We start from the raw sequence: 22431 nt of genomic DNA, 5'->3' as shown, positions 1-22431 counted from the left end.
TTCGTGGAAGACCAGACATGCTGCTGCATTTGTGATCAATTTCAGAAGCCTAATTGCACATGCAGGAGTGCCAGCTAAGAGAGCATTACAGTAATCCAGTCTAGATATGACAATAAAATGAACAAGGAGTTGTGTGGCATGTTTAGAGTCGAAGGGAGATGCCAGTGGTGTGCTTCACTCAGATCAGAAATACTGCAGAACTTTCTCACTCAGCCAGAATTAGCTACCTAGTCTTATAGAATCAACATTCCTATAACTACATTTTTGTAAACTCAGTTTTACATGCCGTGTTCTACATTTCGCCAGTTTCTTGATGGAATTAACAGTAGAGGCACTACAACAAATGTGCATGTTATTCATTTTTATTCACACAAATCACTAGTACAACGGCTGATTATGACTATATAAACACTTATTTTTTTGCTCCATTGATCACACACTGCTGTTGTTACTATGTAATGATGCTATGTAAACACTTGTACTCTAACACATAATTTGAAAAATGATACATTTTAACACTTGTAAAACAGACCCACCTACATTTACATGCTTATTCCAACGTGATTATCTTCCACGTTAGTTCACCTGATAGGGTGTTGGACTTTGGACATGGGAGACTGAAGCTTGCCCAGCCAAGCACGTAAACTGACATGCGAGCCAAAAGCATCATAGAGGCAACACAAAATGACATGATTGCTATTCATGTCACATTTGCTTTCAGAACATTATCGGTTAGGTTTAGATGTTGGTTTATGGTTAGGATGTCTGTTTCGTTGAAATCGAATTTGCTTTTAGGACAATTTAGGTTAGGTTTAGGTAATTTTTTATGTTAGGGAGGTAGTTTTACTCATTAAAACCTCCATCTAACATTTACTTTAAAACTTTGTCTGATTACGACATAATTTCACTCGCTTTTGGTGCCCCTATCTGGCCATTTCACTGGGGGGTTTGCAGCGTGAAGCGTTTACATGCCCTGGTTGAAGATAATACAACTTGAGCAAAATGATCACACAGGAACTCAACATTTTGCTACCAAAAGTTCTGGTAACCTGACAGAAAAACGGCATCTCTCATCTGACATTTTTGCATCAAATCAATTGCATTCACCTTTTCCTGTGGTGCTACTGATGCCACTTTGCTAAAGTGCTTCAAATTTTGGTAAGTACATAACGATTTCAGTAGTAGAACTTTTCGACCTACTTTCACCAAATTCACAGTGAGATCACATGTGAGACTTGATACAACAACTATTATAAAACAAAGTTTGCAAAAGATGCACAGATTCTCCCAAAGATTACAGGTAATAGCTGTCTGTTATTGCATATATTTTCAGTTCTATTGAGTGTTGCTGCAATACCATTAAAGCAGAAAAACTGAAACTGAGATGTTGTCAAATGGCCAGCAAACACATAACCAGCCCACAAACCCTCCTCTCATACCCCCAAGGACTATGAGGAATCCCAGGCTCTGACATCCTGCTTAACATCTCATCTCACATTACCACCGCCTCTCTTTCCCCATCCACGCACATGCCAGCACAGCTTAACCACGCAACCGTCACATATGACACATGTATGGAGTCTTTAGTGCTTGTCGCCTACGCTAAGGAGCGCCGCCAATTTCTTTTCATCTCCCCCAGTGCCACCACCTCTGCTGTGCCTGACAGGATCGCCACCTCCCCTGATCCCCACTCTTACAGGCAACACCTCAGCCCACACACTCCTACTGAAGCTCTGACACAACAGGCTGGAGACACACATGGCTATAAAGCTTCTCACACGAGGAGAGGAAATGCTCCTCTGCAGGTGACAGAGAGGAGTGAAGGAGAGAAGAACAGACAGAGACATCCTTCAGCTTCAAGAAAGCAATGCAAAGAGAATGAGGGATCTTATCCTGGTAAGTGAACAAATGTATTTGATAATGTATTGTACTCTATTCAAATGTTTGATCAGTCCTGATTCAACTCAATTGGCTGGGATTGATTAGATCCTCCAGTCCACTTTCATTATTTGAACACTAAATATCTACTTTGATTTTGTAACTTTAACTTTTAGGACAAGATATTCAAGGAAACATTATCTCGATGGGGAATGCGTGTAACGAATATTAGAACAAGTCTCTTGAATGCTGTTTTATTCTGTTCTCAATGGTTTTATTTGATTATATAAACAGAATGCTTTAATCAAATTCCTTCTAATTGCTTATTTCCCTAAAAACTCCAATTCTAAGACCGTATTTATTCTGTAATTGTTTATTTACAGTATTCTCATTCTTTTTGAATTGTTTATTAGTCTCTGATGTATACATTGTTTTCATGTAATAAATATTGCTTCATACAGTACATCTCTAAATTGAAGTCTTTTATTAAAATCTCTTGCCATTTAAATGCTTTCGTCAAAGACAAATGTCACACATTTAATTTATGTATATAATTTATTTAATTATTTATGTATATATAAACAGGTGCACATAAGCATACTGTATAAGTGGAGTATGGCTGTTCACATTGCATGAAAAGCAGCATAATATCAATGTGACTGTCCTTCAAGCCAACTGAATGGAAATCAGTAAACAATCCCACTGGAATCTATTGTTCTCCTGCTCAGAGCCCCACCAGCCCAGTAATCCACATGCACATCATGTATAATGCACCCCTAGTAAATGTATACATTTTATGTCACCAATAAAATTGATTCTTTTCAACACACAATGCAAAGACCAGTCAGTAATGACATTTAAAGACTATCGAGTTGTGTTCCACACATTTTGCCGTACATCTGATATCGCCCTTTAACCCAAACTGTAAATGTGATGTTCTGTACTTTGGTAGCTGCCCAACCAAGCCCTTAACACTGACTTAAATGTACTGCAAAAGAGTGCACGTGGGTGAGACGATTGCTGTTGGAAGAAATGATTTCAGTTCACCCACCTCTTAATAAGCCAAAGCAGAACACATTCATTACACAAGCTAATCTACAAATCATCTACACAGCACTGATCTTACACCTTTCTGATTAACTTTCATTCTGTATATTCTCATGGGACTTTTTGTGCAACTCATTTGAAATGCTCTAATAATGTTCTTAACTTTAAAAACCAACTAGTAATGATGATCTAATTACTGATTAAACTTCTGATTTATGATATCAGTGGTGTGAATCAGGCTTGGAAAAACTGAAAGGACTTTTCCTCAACTTTCACCTTATGCACATCAACCAGACGTACAATAAATGCCATTGTGGAAATTCAAATGTGAAGACTACATCATTCAGAATTATTTGGAATGTCATGTTTAATGAATGTATTAAACTTTTCAGATTTAGTTACAGATATCAACCTTTGAAACAAAACTTGATACAAAAATAGACCATAAAACAAAGTCACAAATGATGCAAAGAATCTCCATCTCAAATTCCAAGCAAGATCTGTTTTAAAAAAAATTGATTTGAAAAATGAATAATTTCAAAGCACGAGAAGTAAGAACACAACATAGAATTCAGCTGAGAAAAGTATGCTTACTTCATCTGTCCAAAAACTATAACAGAATATCTTGTTGCACAAGGGTTGCATCAATAAAGACATTGTATGTCAGACAGCTGTTGTGAAATGATGTTATCAGTAGGAGACGACCCGACAAGTTTTAAACACGTGTCTGAAAAAAAAAAAAAAGATAAATAAGACCATATGAATTTGTTCAGAATAAATGAGTTCACATGGAAAAACACAATCCTGATAGAGGTCTACAAAGAGGTTGTGTTGACTTAGTAGCTTGACTCGTTATGTAAGAAACTGATGACACTGCCCCCATCTTCATAAGTCACAATTGCTTAGCCCTGAAAATGTGCCACTGTATTATATAACTCTGGCTATGTGGACATTGTGAATGTATTGAGCTCTGGTGCCCATCAGAGATCTTGGTTCGAGTACAGCTCAGCTTATGTTTACATCCAGTTCCCCCATCTCTCTCTCTCACCCATGATTTTCTGTCTCAGTGCATATCAATTCAATGCGGCAAAAATTATACATGGCCAATATTATTTGTCACTGAAAGCATATATATTATTCATCATAGATGGACGGACGGACAGACAGAGAGATAGATAGATATGTGGACATGTACTTATAGTTGTGTGCTTCTGAAAAGCATGACAATGAATCTGACGAAACACAGCTCATTAACTGATGTCTGGCTGAAAACTGCAGTGTGGGTGTTTGATGCTATTTGGTTCACTGTGAATTTGAGTCCAATAATCGGTTGGTATTTTTCAAGTGGCAGATGAGAGTATAACATTAACCTGAAATGATTTAAGAAACAGTGTGATGCTATTTCACAACTTGCAGCACTGGGTTGTTCAACTAATTAAAATTCAAGAGACTGTGAAATGGCCTCTAAAAACAGCATTAGAGTCAGACCAAAAACTGCTCGCTACCTAAGATAATTCATACTCATATGAGTATATATTTACAGACACTTGTCTATATTAGTTATAGTAATGTAAATAAAAGTGGTTCAAACAGTGCAATGAACTTTGTCACCACTTTGATTTGACTTAAAACTTGCATGCAGCAGCAATTAAACTTTAAGGTGAAGTGTGTAAATTTTTCAATGTTGAAATATAGTACATTCCCAGTAAGATTCATATTGCAAAGATAACTAGAAGTATAAGTAATAGGTGTGTGCAGCGAAGCCATTATCTGTGTCTTTGTGTGTATCTGTTGCTATGGTAAAATTAACTGTATCTGTAAATATACGTATATTCGGATAGAACCGGATGTGGCTGGGGCTTAAATTGTAAGTGTGTCAATCCTAAATCAAATGCCCTTTTTTAAATTTAACTTTATAGAGCTGCACAGATGTACATTTTTTGACAAATTCGCCATTCCCTCTGGACTTTCCAATGGGTTTTTAATAATGGGATTTTTCAGTTTATGGTAAAAATAAGGTCTGTGGTCATTATGAAGCCACAGTGTGTTTTTTAGAAAAAGTATGCAATTTAATACGGCTTAAAAATTCTCATTTGATGTATGACTGTGTGTAATTTATGTTGTAGAACAAAATATCCACGTATCATCAAGTAATGTTTACCACAAACCTTATTTTACTCATAAGTTGAAAAACCCCATTATAAAAACCCATTGGAAAATCCAGAGGGATCCAGTGGTGAATTTTCTTATTGGTTTTTTAACTACAACCTGAACAGCTCTATTGCATTCATAGATTTCATATTTTTAAATATGGCTTGTATAATCCATAAAAGCATTATTATTTTATTTACATTTTTTCTCTTACCAGAAGCTAAACATGAGTTGTTAACTGTGGATTACTCTCTTCATCCAACAAACAGAGAGTGCTAATAATCATAAATCATTCCTTTACCATCTGAAATACTGTAATTGTCAACAGTGTGACTTTTGGCTGCATTTACACGTTGTCAAAAAAATCAGATTTTTTACTCACGAGTCACAACACAGATCAGATAATGATGCAAACATGTAAACAGAAAAAACACATGAGAACTGATTTTTTTCTCATCCCATGTGAGCTTCCTCCAAATGTGTTTCTTAATCAGCTATATAAACATTATCTGGACGTCTGACCTAAACACTCCTAACTGATTCTCCTAATTATTCTGACTCGTGATGTCAAGCAGTTGTGAAATGTCAAGCACACATTTTGCAGCGAGGAGACATTTTTTAACAAATGTTAAAAGAAATTAAATTAAATCATTATACAGTAGGTACTCAACCAAAATTATATTCTTTACTGTGTGCAGTACTGCCGCGGTACAACTTTAAATACTCACACGTGAGACTTCTTCGCAAAATCACCGCCAAGAGGGGCACTACTGGCATCATAGTTTAGTAGTGTGATAGTTATGATTAACGTTGTTGATTTTGTTATTTGTATTGTATTTTTAACATTTTGATACGTAGAAGGCGACTTAACAATGCAAAATGAATTGCTCGAGTGCCAGTATTTTTCAAAAAATGAAAACTGTTGCTAAACATTAGTTATTTACTTATCTTCCTGAAAATCAAAACAAAAATACATTGTGAACATTCATAATTAGATTTTTTAGACCTAATGAAAAACAACAAAACAACAACAACAATGCATTTATTTAACAGTGTTAACCTATGTTATAATTGACCCAGCTAATCGATAGTGGTAGAATAATATTGTCACATATTCTGGATGACTGGTGAAGGTCGTCAAGTTTGGACTCTGTTTTATGTCTGTGTTATATTTAGTAACTCTGTTCAGTATTTGTTCTGTGTATCTGTGTAATGTTCTGGACAACCACTAGAGGTCGTCATCCCTGTTTTCTGTTCCTTGTCCCTGTTTCCTGTTTGTATTCTGTTATGGAATTTGTAGTCCATTGTAGTTCTGTTTTGTCATTGGTCTGTTTGATTATCTGTTCCAGGTGTTTCTTTTTCATTACAGAACAACCGACTTTAAATTTACTATAAATTTAGTGGCTGAAGCTTTATTTTTGCTTTGTCAAGGGACTGACTCGATCGAGGAGTACTGCCTTAACTTTTGTGAACTGGTGAATTGCATTACTTGGGGTGAAACAATGGTCTACGATGAAGGGCTTTTATCGTTTTGGGCTAAATTAACCATTAATATCCTGTCTGTCAGGAGTTCAGTGCAAGCTCTCATTAGTGGAGTTTATCGACTACGCACTGAGGCTCTCACGCTCCTCCTTCACAGTGGGTTATGATGGAAACTCCACTGTGACCAGTCAGCGGTATCGACCAAGGAGGTCAAAGGATGTCAGCACCCGAGCCAGTTCCAGTCCACAAGCCGGTGCCCCTGCCTGCCACGGTCCACTAGCCAGCGCATCCGTTTACCACGGCCCACAAGCCAGCGCCCCCACCTGCCATGGTCCACGTGCCAGCACCTGAAGCCTCGGCCATCCCAGCACCCACATCTGCCATGGTCAACGAGCCAGCACCAGAAGCCTCGACAGTCCCAGAGCTAGTGCCCTCAGCCACGGAGGCCGTTCCCACAGCAGTTCCAGCCGTCCACCTGATCTGCTCTGGCTCTGTCCTGGTTCCCTGCTCTACCGCCAGTTCCACCCTGGACAATTACTCATCTTCACACATGGATTTTGCCCCTCCTGTGTTTGAGCGATTTGCCCTATGGGGCTATGTCACTGTGGCAGGTTGGAGGCGGGGCGGGGCCGGGCCAGGCCGTGATTCTGCACACCCGGCCCTTAATCAGGCTGATCAAGCCCGAGAGAGTTAAAGGCGACCGGAGACGGCGGTTTGAGAGAGAGAGAGAGAGTTATGGGCAGCTGCCCGAAACCTGTGTGTGTGTGTGTGTGTGTGTGTGTGTGTGTGTGTGTGTGTTTTTTTATGTTTATTATTAAACTATTATTTATATTGTCAAGCCGGTTCTTGCCTCCTCCTTTCCATTGAACTGTATTACACTGGTGCCGCAACCCGGGAAATTGGAGGGATGCAGGGGCACTACCGGGGCGGAGGAGACCCCTACCAGCCACAAAAATGCAACAGGGTCAGATGACCACCGACCGAGAGCAGGGCGGGGCTTCTGGCTGACTGCCTGGAGCGGGAGAACATAGGGTATCATCACCGTTACGGTTACCAGAAAAGGGCAGGGGGGGTTGTACGTCATGCCGGGTGCTCCCCAGTCTGAGAGAACGAGGGAGGAATGTGGCAGGACGAAGGATGGGGCCGGGCTGTAATTCCGCACACCCGGCCCCTATTTAGGCTGATTAAGCCTGAGAGGGATAAAGGTGACCAGAGACGGCGGTTTGAGAGAGAGAGTGATATGGGCAGCAGTCTGACACCTGTGTGTGTGTTTGTCTTATGTTTAAGTTTATTATTCAAATATTATTTATATTGTTAAGCCAGTCTCGCCTCCTCCTTTCCACTGAAATGTGTTACAGTCACATTCCAGACAACTGGTGAAAGTCGTCAAGCTTGGACTCTTTTATGTTGATGTAACATGTTATTTTTTCCAAGTGCTTGCACCTGGATCCATCCCTCCTGTGATTACTCTCGGCAATCGTTACAAATATAGAGTGGCATAATTTAAACCCCTCTCATAAGCGTAATGAAATATGTCGCCTACAAACAAATGAAAGCACTGTAAGTTCATCAGAAAGGTTTACAATACACTTGAGGTTGATGTTTGAGTACATCATTTAGTTAAATAACGTATGCAGAATAGCGAAATGCAGTAGAATAAATGTCAAGAGCGAACCTATTTCCGGAAGTGAATAGCGGAAAAAGACAAGCATGTTTTAGTTTATACGCTATCACGTGTGCAGAAATATTCTGTAGATGTACACTCTAAGGCGCATTTAAGCCTCTATGGAGCATTTAAACATTTTTGGAATGAAGGCATAACCACATAATTACCTTAATCTGTGATGTAAAAAAAAAAATTAAAAGTAGAAAATGTGTATGATATAGTATCTTAGTTAATGCTACTCTTGACAAGCTCAGATTTCAGAGATGCGCACAATAAACGAAGACTGCAATGTGGCCATCCGATTTTTGAACTTAAAATCACAACGTGTGCATTTTTATTCTTAAATTTTACACTTTAGTCATACTGGCTTCACAGGCTCACCATTGCATTGTAATTCTGGAAATGTTCATTTAAAATATGGCTTTATACTTTTGGATAATTAGTCAAACAAATATAGTTTTTTCTATTATTCAGTAGAATTAGTTATTAATTTAAAAAGTCATTATTCGTACCTTACAAGGTATTCGACCTCAGGCATATTCCTAAAAAGTAATTCATAGGTTAAATCTCTTGAAAAATGTAAAACAGTTGCTCTTTGATACTTTTAAAATATTGCTTTGTTTGTTTGAACATCCCGACACACTCATCACGCCAACAGATACAGGTGGCCAAAGGCAGATGGGGGAGTGTTTATGAAGACTATTTTCTTTATTTTTGTCATTCCTTTTAGTGCCACTAGTGGTGTAGAAATGAAACACTTCACCTACAAGTTTTTGATTTTAGTAAATTGAAAATTTAAGATGTGGTCATCAATAATTATGAAAAATATTTTACAGTATATACCAGTTACCTGTGTGCAAGTGTTGGCGTAGTTGGCGACAGCTCAGATTGAAGCATAGAACTGGGCGACACATCAGAGAGGGAGATGTCGTCGCCAGTGCCGTTGACTCGGCAGAGGTCAGCTGTGACGGGTGGAGTCAAGGGGGAATGAATGTCGGCAGGTGATTCCTGAAAAATTTGTGAATTATTCATTTGTTGCACTCTCACATACTCATTACATCATTTTCTTCTTTTACGTAATCTTTAATCTACTAATTACAATGGAGGATTTAGGAAAGGATGAAATGTTGAGGGAAATGTTGCGACCAATCCCCACTGATAGTCCAAGACTGTTGTTGTACTCTATGAATACATGCAAATGGTAATACATTGATTGTACAAAACAATTAAGGATTTGGATTTTCCAATTATTTTTACAATAAGTCATTCACATAAACCACTTTGTGTTTAAATGAGGACAAACTGGAATATGGGAAAATAAACTAGAAACTAGACTAAGGTTCTCCGTGAATGACTATTTTTAAAGTTTTGAATGAAGGACAGATTTCCTAGGCCTACTTCACCCTATTATCCTTAACAACTACACAAAACAACATGAGGCCAATCCTACAGACATTAGAGGACAAACCTGAGAAGGCGAACTTGTCAGCTCCATCTTTTCTATAGACTTCTCCTTGGCTAACCTGGCGGCTTCCTTGTACTCTGCAAATTTATCTGCAAACTGAGAAAAGAAATACATTTCAAGTGTTTAAAACATGATATTCCACATTCCGTGAATGTTTGTTATCATTTTGGACATACTGTACATTAGGTTTACATATTTGTGCTATCTGCCCATAAATTTAAAGGGATAGTTCATTGAAAATTCTCTCATCATTTACTCGCCCTCATGCCATCCCAGATATGTATGACTTTGTCTCTTCTGCTGAACACAAACAAATATTTTTGGAAAAATATTTCAGCTCTGTAGGCCCTCACAATGCAAGTGAATGGGTACCAACATTTTAAAGGTCCTAAAAGAATATAAATGCAGCATAAAAGTAATCCATATGACTCCAGTGGTTAAAACGTTCACATTTGTGTAATGTGATGTGGCGCCTGAAAGTGAAACTGGAGATTTAAAGTATAAAAGGACATAAATATTTATGAAATAAAATGTTTCTCACTCACACCTATCATTTAACTTCAGAATAAATGGATATAATCACTGGAGTCATATGGATTACTTTTATGCTGCATTTATGTGATTTGGGACCTTCAAAGTTATGGTCACATTCACTTGCATTGTATGAACATTGTATGAGATATTCTTATAAAAATCTTCGTTTGTGTTCTGCAGAAGAAAGAATGTCATACACAAATATCCCTTCAGGCATGAAGGAGAGACCAAGTTATGTTATTAACAGACATGGGTTGATACACATGGAACATAATAATAGGTTAACTTGTTACTCTGTTCATAATTACCACTGTTTAGCTTTGGCACTGAAATGTGTGGCTTCATAAACCAAGGTTAATAGTAATACAAACCCCCTTTCAAAAGTGGCCTTTATACAGGGTTAAAAAAAGATGTTAACCCAAGGTTAAGAACCTTTTTCTGACCAGACACTAAGCAATAAAGTTGTCATTGTCTAGTCACCTTGTCAGGTTTAGGTTCTACCTGACAGGACCATGGCAGTATCGTCCTGCCTTTGTTTTTTTTGTGTTCCCATTTGTGTGAGTGAACAGGTCTGGTTCTTTGGAGATGTCATGGTTCTGTCAACTGGTCAGTTTGGGTTTTGTCAGAAGAGGACCATGACATCATCATCCTATGTTTGTCTTGTAAGCCCGTTTATCGGTCCAATGGCAGTCTCCAATAATATGGGTGAAGGTCTCTGCGCGTTACTGTCTTTCTTTTTACACAACACAACAGGAGTAAATGAAATACATTTTATCTTATGTATTACCTAATTATTTCATCTGACTCCAAAAATGAAAAAGGTTTTAAAGATATCTGAGCATCATTAAAAGTGAGCGAATGTTTGATTATTCCTTTTAACTCTTTAATTATATTTTACCTGTTCAGATTAGGAAACTATGTTGCTTTGAGGTCCTCGCATGTTTTTCTCTTTTACGCGGGTCTCACGATCACAAGCTCATCAGTTTTGATCATCAAACAGAGATAATTGCTATATACCTAAGATTGGTCACACTCACGTTTACACAATCAAAGATACTTCAGTATAGCCCCCATGGAATTGCATACACTTGAATTGAACTTAACGTTTTCTTCAGTAAAGTTCACAGCCACTATTACAGATGTAAGTTGACCAACATAACTTCTCTTGTAATAGATTTGGATTGGCCATGTGTGGTTTCCCACGTACACTTATCTGGAGAAACATCAAATTAAAACAGAGGTAAGACACACCCAAATTTAGATTGGTCAAGCAGCATTTGCTGTTCTAAACGGAAATTCCCTATTTGTCTTTGCAAACCAAGTACACTTGAATTGATGCCAAATATTAGTCGTCACTAATCTGATGCAGACTTGCGGTAACATACGAATCGTTTAATCTGCTTGGGAAACACAATGTCAGAGTCAGTCAGAATAAAATCAAATGTTGACAATTTATTGACCAGGTAACATAATCAATTCATCAATTCCAACATTTTATCAAAACATAAGAAATTAAAATTGCAATTACCTGATATAAACTACACACAGTAAACTGTGTAGGATCATCTGACCACAGAGAACCCTGAGCTCTGGGCCAGCTTTCCTTGAATATCCAGACAGAATACACATTGTGTACCAAATGGTATTATCCTTTGAACAATGAGAATTTGGGGGTGAATGGGTTCTTGACTTCCTGTTGTTAAACCTTCAAGGAGGGGGATAGACCTCCAGAATTATTCAGTATTTGCAAAGACCTTATAACTTTGCTGTCATTAAGTTTTACAAACCTGGGAAAAAGACCACTATACCAGAGACACTGAGAAATTTTAAATGGTACCAAACATGGTACACTAGTTACATTATTTGTATACATCAGATATGGTCTTTTGTTACATACAGCTCTTAGGTGAGTTTGAGGTGATTCTGAGCTGAAGGGGAATGGATGAGGAGGAGAGAGGAGAGAATGGGACAGATGTGGAAGGGCAACAATGAGGTGTGAATTTGCAATCTTCGCTCAGTGGGGTGTGGTCCCTCAGGAAGAGTTGCTAGTTGTGAGAAAGTTCTTATGTTGATTTTCTCAAGGATCATACATTTGCTCTTTGCCTTTGAATGCAAACACATTGGCACCCGACTTACAGTCTTTTGTTTCGAGTTTTGTGTGAGTGCACAGGTCTGGCAGTGGGTTATTGCTGTGGGTTATTTGCCACTGTGTGCCCTCCGGTGATGTCACGGTCATGGCACCTTGCATCGTCGTTCCCTTGTCTGTTTCTTTCAAAGCGTGTTTACGTTTTGCCCTTATGTGTTTCAGGGGTCGCTGGCAAGCTGAATCAGCATTTCCATGGGAACTCTGATTGTTTCCAAGGGAACGCTGATTATTACAACTTTCAGCTGCGAGCGTCACCTGCCATGTTTTTGTTTCTCTTATTTAAACCCCCACGTGTGTCATGTCCAATGTCGGATCATTTTCTACTGTCGTTGTGACTGTAAAGGTTTTGTCTGCTGCCAATTATTAAATGTGTTCTTTGTGTAGTTGGAGCAGGCTCATGTGTTGGTTGGTGGCCTGTCTCTAGAGGTGAGGTTTCCCTCTAGATCGCCTTCACCTGTGATCACTTGCCTAGTTTTTCTGTGGAGGAGGATTCCTCACTTCTGCCCGAGTATTGGGGGAAACCGATCGCCTGGGCTTGACTTTGTTTGTAAAAGATCTCTTTCTTTTAAATAATAAATCCAATTGAACTATTCCCTCTGCTTTTGGGTCCTGTCCTTCCCCGCACTCTGACACAAGTGGCACGTATCAGGACATTTTATTAATTGAATGGTATCTATGTATGCAATGTCGCGCCGGTTAGCTCGCTGTGAACGCTAATTGGTCTAAAATCCAGCTTCTCATAACAGTACATTTGTCATTAAATATATTCTGAATGTGGAATGGTTTCACATTCAGTGTGGACTGACAAATAGTTTTTACTGAAATCTTATTGCATCTGGTTATGACACTTTGAAATGATGTACCAGCAGTGAATTGTGTACCCGTTATGTAGCCAAATTCTATCACCATGAATTACCATGCTGGAGCAGGCAGCTTTATGGTGGTTAGTGGTGGTTTGATGATGGTCAACATAGCTGTGCTGTTTACTAGCATAATTCAGGAAGCAGGTTGACCAGCATGATCTCTCTGATAAAGCTGGTTTACCAAGAACATCTCTGCTAAAAAAGGAAGCAATGGTAACAGACCCCAATATACTGTAGGCTGTTCCAGTTATAGCCTTCTGGTCACTAGAAAGACTGCAGCCTTTGCCTCTGAGACTCCAGTGAGGAGATTTCATCACACTTTTGGTCGAGGGATTGTTGTTACATTAATGTTTAAATATCAACTGTTGTGTTATGAAGATTCATGAGTGAAAATACCCACAGGTTGGAGATAACTGAAGGTCTATACTCTGTAAAAAAAAAAAAATAATTCTCAGGTAACCTAAAAATTAGCTTCATGTGGTAACAAAATTAACATGTTTTTATCTGACTTAATCAACCTGACAAATAAGGTTACATTTTTATGTGTAAGAACAAGTAGAAATAGATCCTAGATTTCCATGTTTCCACTTTTTAAGTGTACAGTAGTGTCCTAATGCTCATAGTTTGAAGCTTGTTATTTTTTACTTTATTGGATTTTTTTGGATTTCTCCCCTTTTCTCCCCAATTTGGAATGCCCAATCCCCAATGCTCTCTAAATCCTCGTGGTGGCATAGTGACTCGCCTCAATCCGGTTGGCGGAGGACGAATCTCGGTTGCCTCTGCGTCTGAGACTGTCAATCCACACATCTTATCACATGGCTTGTTGAGCGCGTTACCGTGGAGACCTTATGCATGTGGAGGCTTCACGCTATTCTCTGCGGCATTCACGCACAACTCACCACGCGCCCCAACAAGACCGAGAACCACATTATATCGACCATGAGGAGGTTAACCCAACGTGATGCTACCCACCCTAGCAACCGAGCCAATAGGTTGTTTGGAAAGCCTGACTGGATTCATTCAGCATGCCCTAGATTCGAACATGCGACTCCAGGTATGGTAGTCAGCGTTTTGCTGAGCTAGCCAGGCCCCCCTGAGGCTTATGTTATAAAAGGAATAATTTTCCCAAAAATGAAATTTCTTGTCTTTCCAAACTCCTATGACTTACTTTTTTCCAAAACACACACACACGTTTCAAGATTTTAAGCAAATAATGACTTACATATCATTCTGTTTGTCACACACCGCAAGTTTATGGCATCAGAAGACTAGGAATATAGTGCAATAGTCATATGGACCACTTTTATTAATTTACATGATATGGAAAAGAGTGACCTGGATATTTTTCAAAATATAACCTTTGTGTATGACTGAAGAAAGAAAGTCTTAGGGATTTGGAACAACAGTAGGGTGAGTAAATGAATACATTTCAAAATTAATAGTTTTAATTTTTTGATGTTCTATTTCTTTAAGATCAAAAATGAATAAATAATAGTGATTTTTATTCACTTTGAATGAAGTAAATATAAAAGCAAAGGAAGCCGAGAAATATGAAAAATTGGAAGAGGAAGAAGAGAAGAGGGCGTGAGGTTTTCTACCACCGGCTCTTTGCAATGCATCATTATAATGCAGAGGAGCAAGAGATAGATAGATATTAGGAGAAACTGAGAGAGAGAAAGAAAGAGTGGAAAGCACTGCACAGAAGAAGCTTCCCACGCACCGATGACTGTACAGCTGCTCATTAGGGCAAAGTGTGTAGGTGTTCCCCCGCTCAGAAACACAGGGGGTGGGAGAGAAGGAAAGAAAGGGAGAATAAGACCTCTAGAGACACACATGAGAGTAAATGAGAGAGAGAAAGAGAACAAATTCCACCCACCTTGGCCAGATGATGCTCGGAGGAGAAACCCAGCCCATACACTGTGTTGGCACGGCTGTCTGCCCACTGCCCAAACTTCTGTGATGTCTTCGTGAAGGTCATGTTCGGGGTGATAGTGCTGTTTATTATTGCCTGTGAGTTGGAAAAGGATAGAATTGCTCAGAAAAGCAACACAATCAGGTTTTCTATCTAAAGAACATTGGAAAAAGTCAATGCACAGTAAATTGTAAAGATATGAGACAGTTGCACCTCTAATTCACACATGCCTCACATGGATGGTGACAGCAGGGCTTTTTTGAGAGACAGTGGGGTCAACATAGGGGTTAAGTTAGTATGGATTGATTAACCTAATGGGTCAACAGTAAAAAAGATTGTGTAAGAGTTAGATATATTAGAGCATGTAATAGTTGTGTCTAAGGCTGGGTGATATGGTTATCACAATATTTTTTTTTTCATATAATTCTATATTTATATTTATCACAATATACATTACATACAATTAATGGGAGGGGGGGTGCATTCCACATGTTTGTTAGACTTCAAGAACGAATGTAAACATTTGTTCACAATTAAACTCCACAGGGTACTCAGTTTAGGATTTAATTTTACTTAGGGTGTGTGTGTGTGACCTCTTTTCGATTAAATTTCGCCAATTTCATCATCTTCAGCTGACGTTTGACTCAACTGAAAGACTTTCTTTTGGCACTCCACACTCCAGCTTAGAAGGTGGCGGTAATGCACCATAAGCTTGATTGCCTTGATTGTCTGTTACAGCAATATAGATCATGAAAAAAGGTTTAATTAAATATTGTATGTAAATAAACAACAAATGTTTTTGTGTCATTGTTGTTCTCCCTTACAAAACATCTAGAGTTGTGGAAAACTAGTCGCAAACTTGCCGCAAATTTGCCACTCATTATTTTCACATGCAAATGAGTGATTCACCACAGATGTTTGCCAGAAGTTTGCAGCTCTTCACCGGTAGTGGTAAACAGGCAGCAAACCTTTGGCAACAATGTACCGTATGGCAAGTGGCGAATTTGCTGCAAATTTTCCATGAACTCTCCATTTTTGTAAGGGTTGTTCAGTCGATAGCTGTAGTGCATTGCCAGTGCTGTCTTGTTCACTACACAATGATATTAGCCAGATAGCTAGCTGCTAGCTAGTTGTTACCTATCCTCATTACTGGTTTCCACAACAGCAGGGCTATGTAGCTGCAGCCGGCTAATACTTCCTATAAGTTGATTTCAATTAGCTAGCTAGTTGTGTGTATAAATTTGTCTAGTTGTGTCTTTGGTTCTCTCATATGTGTGCTCTGAAACAAGCTTGTTCACAATGTGTTTGTGTGTATGTTTACTTTAATGTTGATTAGTGATCAGCAAGCATATTTGAGTAAACAGATGAGATGACAACATGCATTAGCTGATTATACATTGCTACTAAATCAGAGGTATAGCATAAATTTCTTTTAAAAATGCTTAAATGAAATGGGCTGGACAGAAAAAATGGATGTTCATAAAAACTTAACTGCCTTCAGTGAATCTCAAGATGTCTCCTGCTTTATAAGACTGTGAAATGTTATTGAAGAACAGAAGACAGTTACTGCCAGTGGATGTGTTTGTGTGGGTGTGAAACTGAGAGCAATTAAGTAGGGAGGAAAGAGTGCGAGAGAAGAGGTGTGCTGTGAATTTGATATGTTGCAAATATTTTGTGTAACTTTCAAGGTAGCTTGAATGTCCAGAGAGCAGCAAAGGTACCAAAAACGTCTAGGTTACGTATGTAACCTCCGTTCCCCGATGGAGGGAACGAGACGTTGTGTCAGAGAAGCGACACTAGGGGTCTCTCTTGAGCGCCGATATTCACCTCTGAACTATGAAAAAAGGCCAATGAGAGTTGGCAACCAGTATTTGCATGTCCTGCCCCCAAACATATGGGTATTTAAGCGGCGCAAATACGGGAGTTCATTCAGGATTTTTCTGAGGAGCCTGAAATGGTCCGGCCACAACAGGGGCTCGGCTCAGCGACGTGGCATGGGAGACACAACGTCTCGTTCCCTCCATCGGGGAACGGAGGTTGCATACGTAACCTAGACGTTCCCCTTCTGTCGCTCTCTCCACGTTGTGTCAGAGAAGCGACACTAGGGGTCCACTTAAAAAAAGCCATGCGCTGAGCCGTGTACGTGATCTGCTGATACAGGAGCGAGCAGGTATTCCTACGTGCAGAACGACCAACTGTATCAGGCTGCACATACCCTTCCCCAATGCCCCATTTAAGCCATCAGGATTCCTTATCTTTACCCTGGAGGGGGGAACAAGGTGATGGCCGCCAACATGGGAACAGGCCAGCCTGGCTGGGCCTCTTTTCTCTCTATGTTTCACGCATAGAGCAACTACGGCCGGGGCCCTTACACGCATTGAGGGAAGGGGGTCTTAGCCCTTATTAGGGCGGAGAAGACCCTGTGGAGGCCACACCTACCTGGGAGGGGAGGCAAATTTTGAGTGGCAAATACATCACATGGCCTATACTTAGGTCTTATGCGGAAAAGTAGTGCGGTGGTAGATCCAGCCTTGCAGAGGGGGGAAGCATACAGCACGGCAACCAAGGCAGCTGTAACTGCCTAAGGGAAACACGGAGTCAACTTGTGAGGGGACAGAACCGTGGTTTTAGACACAGGGGGAGTCCGAACAGGAGGCCTTACCTGTGGGGCACCTATACCAGTTCAGATTAGCTTGCGGTACCCGCAGTGGTTTGGGTCGGCGAGTTCCTCCGCAGAACTGCGACCCACGAGGGCTAGGGAGGAGTCAACCAGTGTCCCAAACCTGGGATCTCCTGGGAATGAAGGCGCACTGTTTCCCCTGGTTAGGGGGAAGGGCGCTGGGTGCAAGCGATTCACCCGGTCAGATCGTGGACGTGCCACCGAGTTCTACGGGCTCGGTACCTGAGAGAACACGGGACGATACTGACTCAACTTGGAGATTGTAGAATCTCGCAAAAGTGTTAGGTGTTGCCCAGCCCGCTGCTCTACAAATGTCTGCTAGGGCAGTGCCCCTAGCCAGTGCCCACGAGGACGCAACACTCCTGGTGGAGTGGGCTCGGACCCGCAAAGGGGGGGCACGGCCTGGTTGTGATAAGCCAGGGAAATGGCGTCGACAACCCAGTGGGCGAGTCTCTGCTTGGAGACAGCATTCCCTTTCTGTTGTCCCCCAAAGCAGACGAAGAGCTGCTCAGAGCGTCTGGTGCTCTGTGTGCAGTCCAGGTATATACGCAAGGCACGTACTGGACACAGCAGTGAAAGGGCTGGGTCTGCCTTCTCCCGGGGCAGCGCTTGCAGGTTCACCACCTGATCCCTGAAGGGTGTGGTAGGAACCTTGGGCACGTAGCCCGGTCGCGGTCTTAGGATCACGAAAGTGTCCGCCGGACCGAACTCCAGGAAAGCGTCGCTAACAGAGAACGCATGCAGGTCCCCGACCCTCTTGATGGAAGCGAGCGCGATCAGCAGGGCGGTCTTGAGAGAGAGGGCCCTGAGTCCAACTGAGTCAAGCGGCTCGAAGGGGGGTCTCCGGAGTCCCATAAGGATGACCGAGAGATCCCAGGAGGGAAACAGGTTAGGCCGGGAGGGAGTCATCCTCCGGGCACCTTTTAGGAACCTGACGATTAAGTCGTGCTTACCAAGAGACTTGCCGTCTACCGTGTCGTGGTGGGCCGCGATAGCGGCAACATACACCTTGAGGGTGGAGGGGGACAGCCTCCTCTCCAGCCTCTCCTGAAGAAACACGAGCACTAACCTAACTGCGCACTTCTGTGGGTCTTCGGCTCGGGAAGAACACCAGTCTGCGAACAGACGCCACTTCAGGGTGTAAAGATGCCTGGTCGAAGGGGCTCTGGCTTGGTTAATAGTGTCTATGACGGCCGAAGGTAGGCCGGCTAGATCCTCCGCTTCCCATCCAGGGACCAGACGTGGAGATTCCAGAGGTCTGGATGCGGATGCCAGAGCGTGCCCCGTCCTTGAGAAAGAAGGTCCTTCCTCAGGGGAATTTGCCAGGGAGGGGCTGTCATGAGGAGTGTGAGATCCGAAAACCACGTCCGGTCGGGCCAGTAGGGGGCCACCAGAGTGACTTGCTCCTTATCCTCCCTGACCTTGCATAGCACCTGTGCAAGAAGGCTCACTGGGGGAAAAGCGTACTTGCGCAGCCCCGCGGGCCAGCTGTGCGCCAGAGCATCTGTCCCAAGGGGAGCCTCTGTGAGGGCATACCAGAGCGGACAGTGGGAGGTTTCCTGGGAGGCAAACAGGTCTACCTGGGCCTTGCCGAACCTGTCCCAAATCAGCTGGACCGATTGGGGGTGGAGCCTCCACTCTCCGCCGGGCAAGTTTTGTCTTGACAGCGCGTCCGCTATCACATTGAGGTTGCCGGGGATGTGAGTGGCGCGCAGTGACTCCAGTCGCTGCTGACTCCAAAGGAGGAGACGACAGGCGAGCTGTGACATGTGGAGGGAGCGTACTCCGCCTTGGTGGTTTATGTAGGCCACCACCGTGGTGCTGTCTGTCCTGACTAGGACGTGCTTGCCACGAATCAATGGAAGAAATTTCTTCAGGGCAAGAAAAACGGCCAGCAGCTCTAGGCAGTTGATGTGCCAGCACAGCGGGCCTCGGTTCCACCGGCCTGCGGCTGCGCGCCCGTTGCACACGGCGCCCCAACCCAATTTGGAAGCGTCGGTTGTAACCAGAATGCGATGGGACACCTGCTGCAAGGGTACTCCTGCCCGTAGAAAGCAGAGGTCTGTCCAGGGTTTGAAGGTTTGGCGGCAGGCAGGGGTAACTTCCACGCCGTGCGTGCCGTGGCGCCATGCTCGTCTCGGGACTCGAGTCTGGAGCCAATGCTGAAGTGGTCTCATATGCATCAACCCCAGTGGCGCGGCCGCCGCGGAGGATGCCATATGCCCCAGGAGCCGTTGGAAACGTTTCAAGGGGACCACGGTGCCTGGTTCGAAAGGAGCGAGGCATTCCAGCACTGACTGAGCACGCTCGTTGGAGAGACGTGCTGTCATTGAGACTGAGTCTAACTCCAAACCGAGAAAAGAGATGCTCTGGACCGGGGTGAGCTTGCTCTTTTCCCAGTTGACCTGAAACCCTAAACGGCCGAGGTGCTCGAGCACCTGGTCTCTGTGTGCGCATAGTAATTCCTGCGAGGAGGCCAAAATGAGCCAATCGTCGAGGTATTTGAGTATGCGTATGCCCGCACCTCGTAGCGGGGCAAGAGCCGCCTCTGCGACCTTCGTGAAGACGCGAGGGGACAGAGACAGATTGAAGGGGAGGACCTTGTACTGATACGCCTGGCCGTCGAACGCGAACCGTAGAAAGGGTCGATGTCGAGGGCGAATTGAGACGTGGAAGTACGCGTCCTTCAGGTCTACCGCTGCGAACCAATCTAGATGCCGGACGCCAGATAAAATTTGTTTCTGGGTAAGCATTTTGAACGGGAGTTTGGACAAGGTCCGATTGAAAACTCGCAGGTCCAAGATCGGTCATATGCCGCCGCCTTTCTTGGGTACAACGAAGTAAGGGCTGTATAAACCCTTCTTCGTTTCGGTCGGAGGGACAGGCTCTATCGCATCCTTGATTAGAAGGGAGGCGATTTCCTCGCGCAGGGAGTGGGCATGTTTGCCGTGCACTGCAGAGGAACGAACGCCCACGAAGGGGGGCGGAGACCTGGCAAACTGAATTGCGTAACCGAGTCGGATGGTCCGGTGCAGCCACCGTGACGAGCTGGGCAGTGAAAGCCATGCCTCTAAGCTCCATGCTAGGGGCACCAAGGGGACGAGTATTTTGGACGTACCCGGCGGGGCTTCGCAGCGGTGCGGAACAGGTAACACGGCGTTGGGAGGCGCTGTGGCGTCCCGAGGCTCTGGTGCTGAGAATAAACTCAAAGCACTTACCTTGTTCCGCGCACCCGGCAGGGGGCGGGTTCGTGACTGAGGAGGAGGTCTGATGCTGGCGTCCTCTGGACTCGTCTGAACCGACCGGCCGGGGAACAGTCGTGGGGCTGAGGGCGGGAGCACCGCATCCTGGGCACCGAGACTGTTGAGGCCTGAAAGCACAGTGCCGTGAGAACGGCATTTGCGGGCCATGTGACCCAGAGGTAAAGGAAATAGCTCTTTTATTGAGAATTTGGGTACCGCAGCCCCCGTCAGGGGGTGCGGCAAATGAAAAAACAAAAGATTCTCCTCCCGGCCCTCCACCGGGGGACGGAGTGGTCTTACCACCTCCGGAGCTAACTTCTTGTCCTCTGGGTCCGCTGTCTCAGGGACGCTTGGGAGCCTTCCGGGTCCTCTAAGGGGTCCGTGAGGCAGGGGGCGTACGCTTCCTGCGGTTTGCTCGACGCCGGGGCTGAGAGCTGGGCCCAGGTTGGGGCAGAGCAGAAGGTCTTCTGGCCGCGGGAGGACGTACTCGGCGAGCAGGTGGGGCCTGGGCCGTGGCGGCAAGCTTGCGGCACTGCATGATGTGCGAAATGGCCTCTGTCTGCTTCTTCACCAGGGAGAACTGCTGGGAAAAGTCCTCAATGGTGTCGCCGAAGAGGCCGAACTGGGAGACAGGGGCGTTGAGGAAGCGAGTCTTGTCAGCTTCACGCATCTCAACCTAGTCCAGCCATTGCTGACGTTCCTGGACCACCAGAGTGGCCATCGCCTGCCCGAGTGCCTGCGCTGTGACCTTCGTCGCTCTCAGGGCGAGGTCGGTCGCTGAGCACAGTTCCTGCAGCGTGTCGGGATCAGGGCCACCCCCGTGCATGTTGCGAAGTGCCTTGGCTTGGTGGACCTGCAGGAGAGCCATGGCATGCAGGGCGGAAGCGGCGCGTCCGGTAGCGCTGTAGGCCTTCGCGGTGAGCGAGGATGTTGCTCTACAGGACCGGGAAGGAAGTACAGGGCGGCCCCGCCAGGTGGTAGTGCTTCCGGGACATAAGTGGAGCGCAACAGCTCTATCCACCTGGGGGATCTCCATGTACCCGTGGCGCGCTCCGCCGTCGAGGGTGGCGAGGGCGGATGAGCAGGTGGCGGTGCGACGAGTGGAGAGGGGTGCTCTCCACAAAGACGTCAGCTCATCATGCACCTCTGGGAAGAAAGGAACCGGGGGGGTGCGAGGCTGTGAGCGGCGCCCAACGCCCAAGAACCAATCGTCCAGCCGTGATGGCTGTGGGGAGGATGGAGGGTTCCAATCCAGACCCACGCTGTTGGCTGCCCGGGAAAGCATATCGGACATCTGTGCGTCGGCCTCCTCCTGGGCGTGCAAGCCCGAAGGCATCAGAGCCCACGCCCTCCGATGTCGCGGCG

General features: G+C 43.7%; 1 protein-coding gene across 3 annotated transcripts in view; it reads right to left on the bottom strand.

The window, feature by feature from the left end:
- homer1b (homer scaffold protein 1b) overlaps positions 1-22431 on the bottom strand; it is a 42980-nt gene that overhangs the window by 8059 nt on the left and 12490 nt on the right. For all 3 annotated transcript variants that reach the window (XM_052104265.1, XM_052104273.1, XM_052104256.1), the window contains 3 exons: positions 15109-15240; positions 9693-9785; positions 9075-9232 (listed from right to left, as the gene is read on the bottom strand). In XM_052104265.1, coding sequence (XP_051960225.1) covers positions 9075-9232; positions 9693-9785; positions 15109-15240 — 383 coding nt within the window. The remainder of the gene's footprint in view (positions 1-9074; positions 9233-9692; positions 9786-15108; positions 15241-22431) is intronic.

Source organism: Xyrauchen texanus, chromosome 3 (assembly GCF_025860055.1).
Source record: "Xyrauchen texanus isolate HMW12.3.18 chromosome 3, RBS_HiC_50CHRs, whole genome shotgun sequence".
Lineage (NCBI taxonomy): Eukaryota > Metazoa > Chordata > Actinopteri > Cypriniformes > Catostomidae > Xyrauchen > Xyrauchen texanus.
Note: the sequence above shows the minus strand (reverse complement) of the source record. Positions and strands in the feature narration are given on the sequence as shown.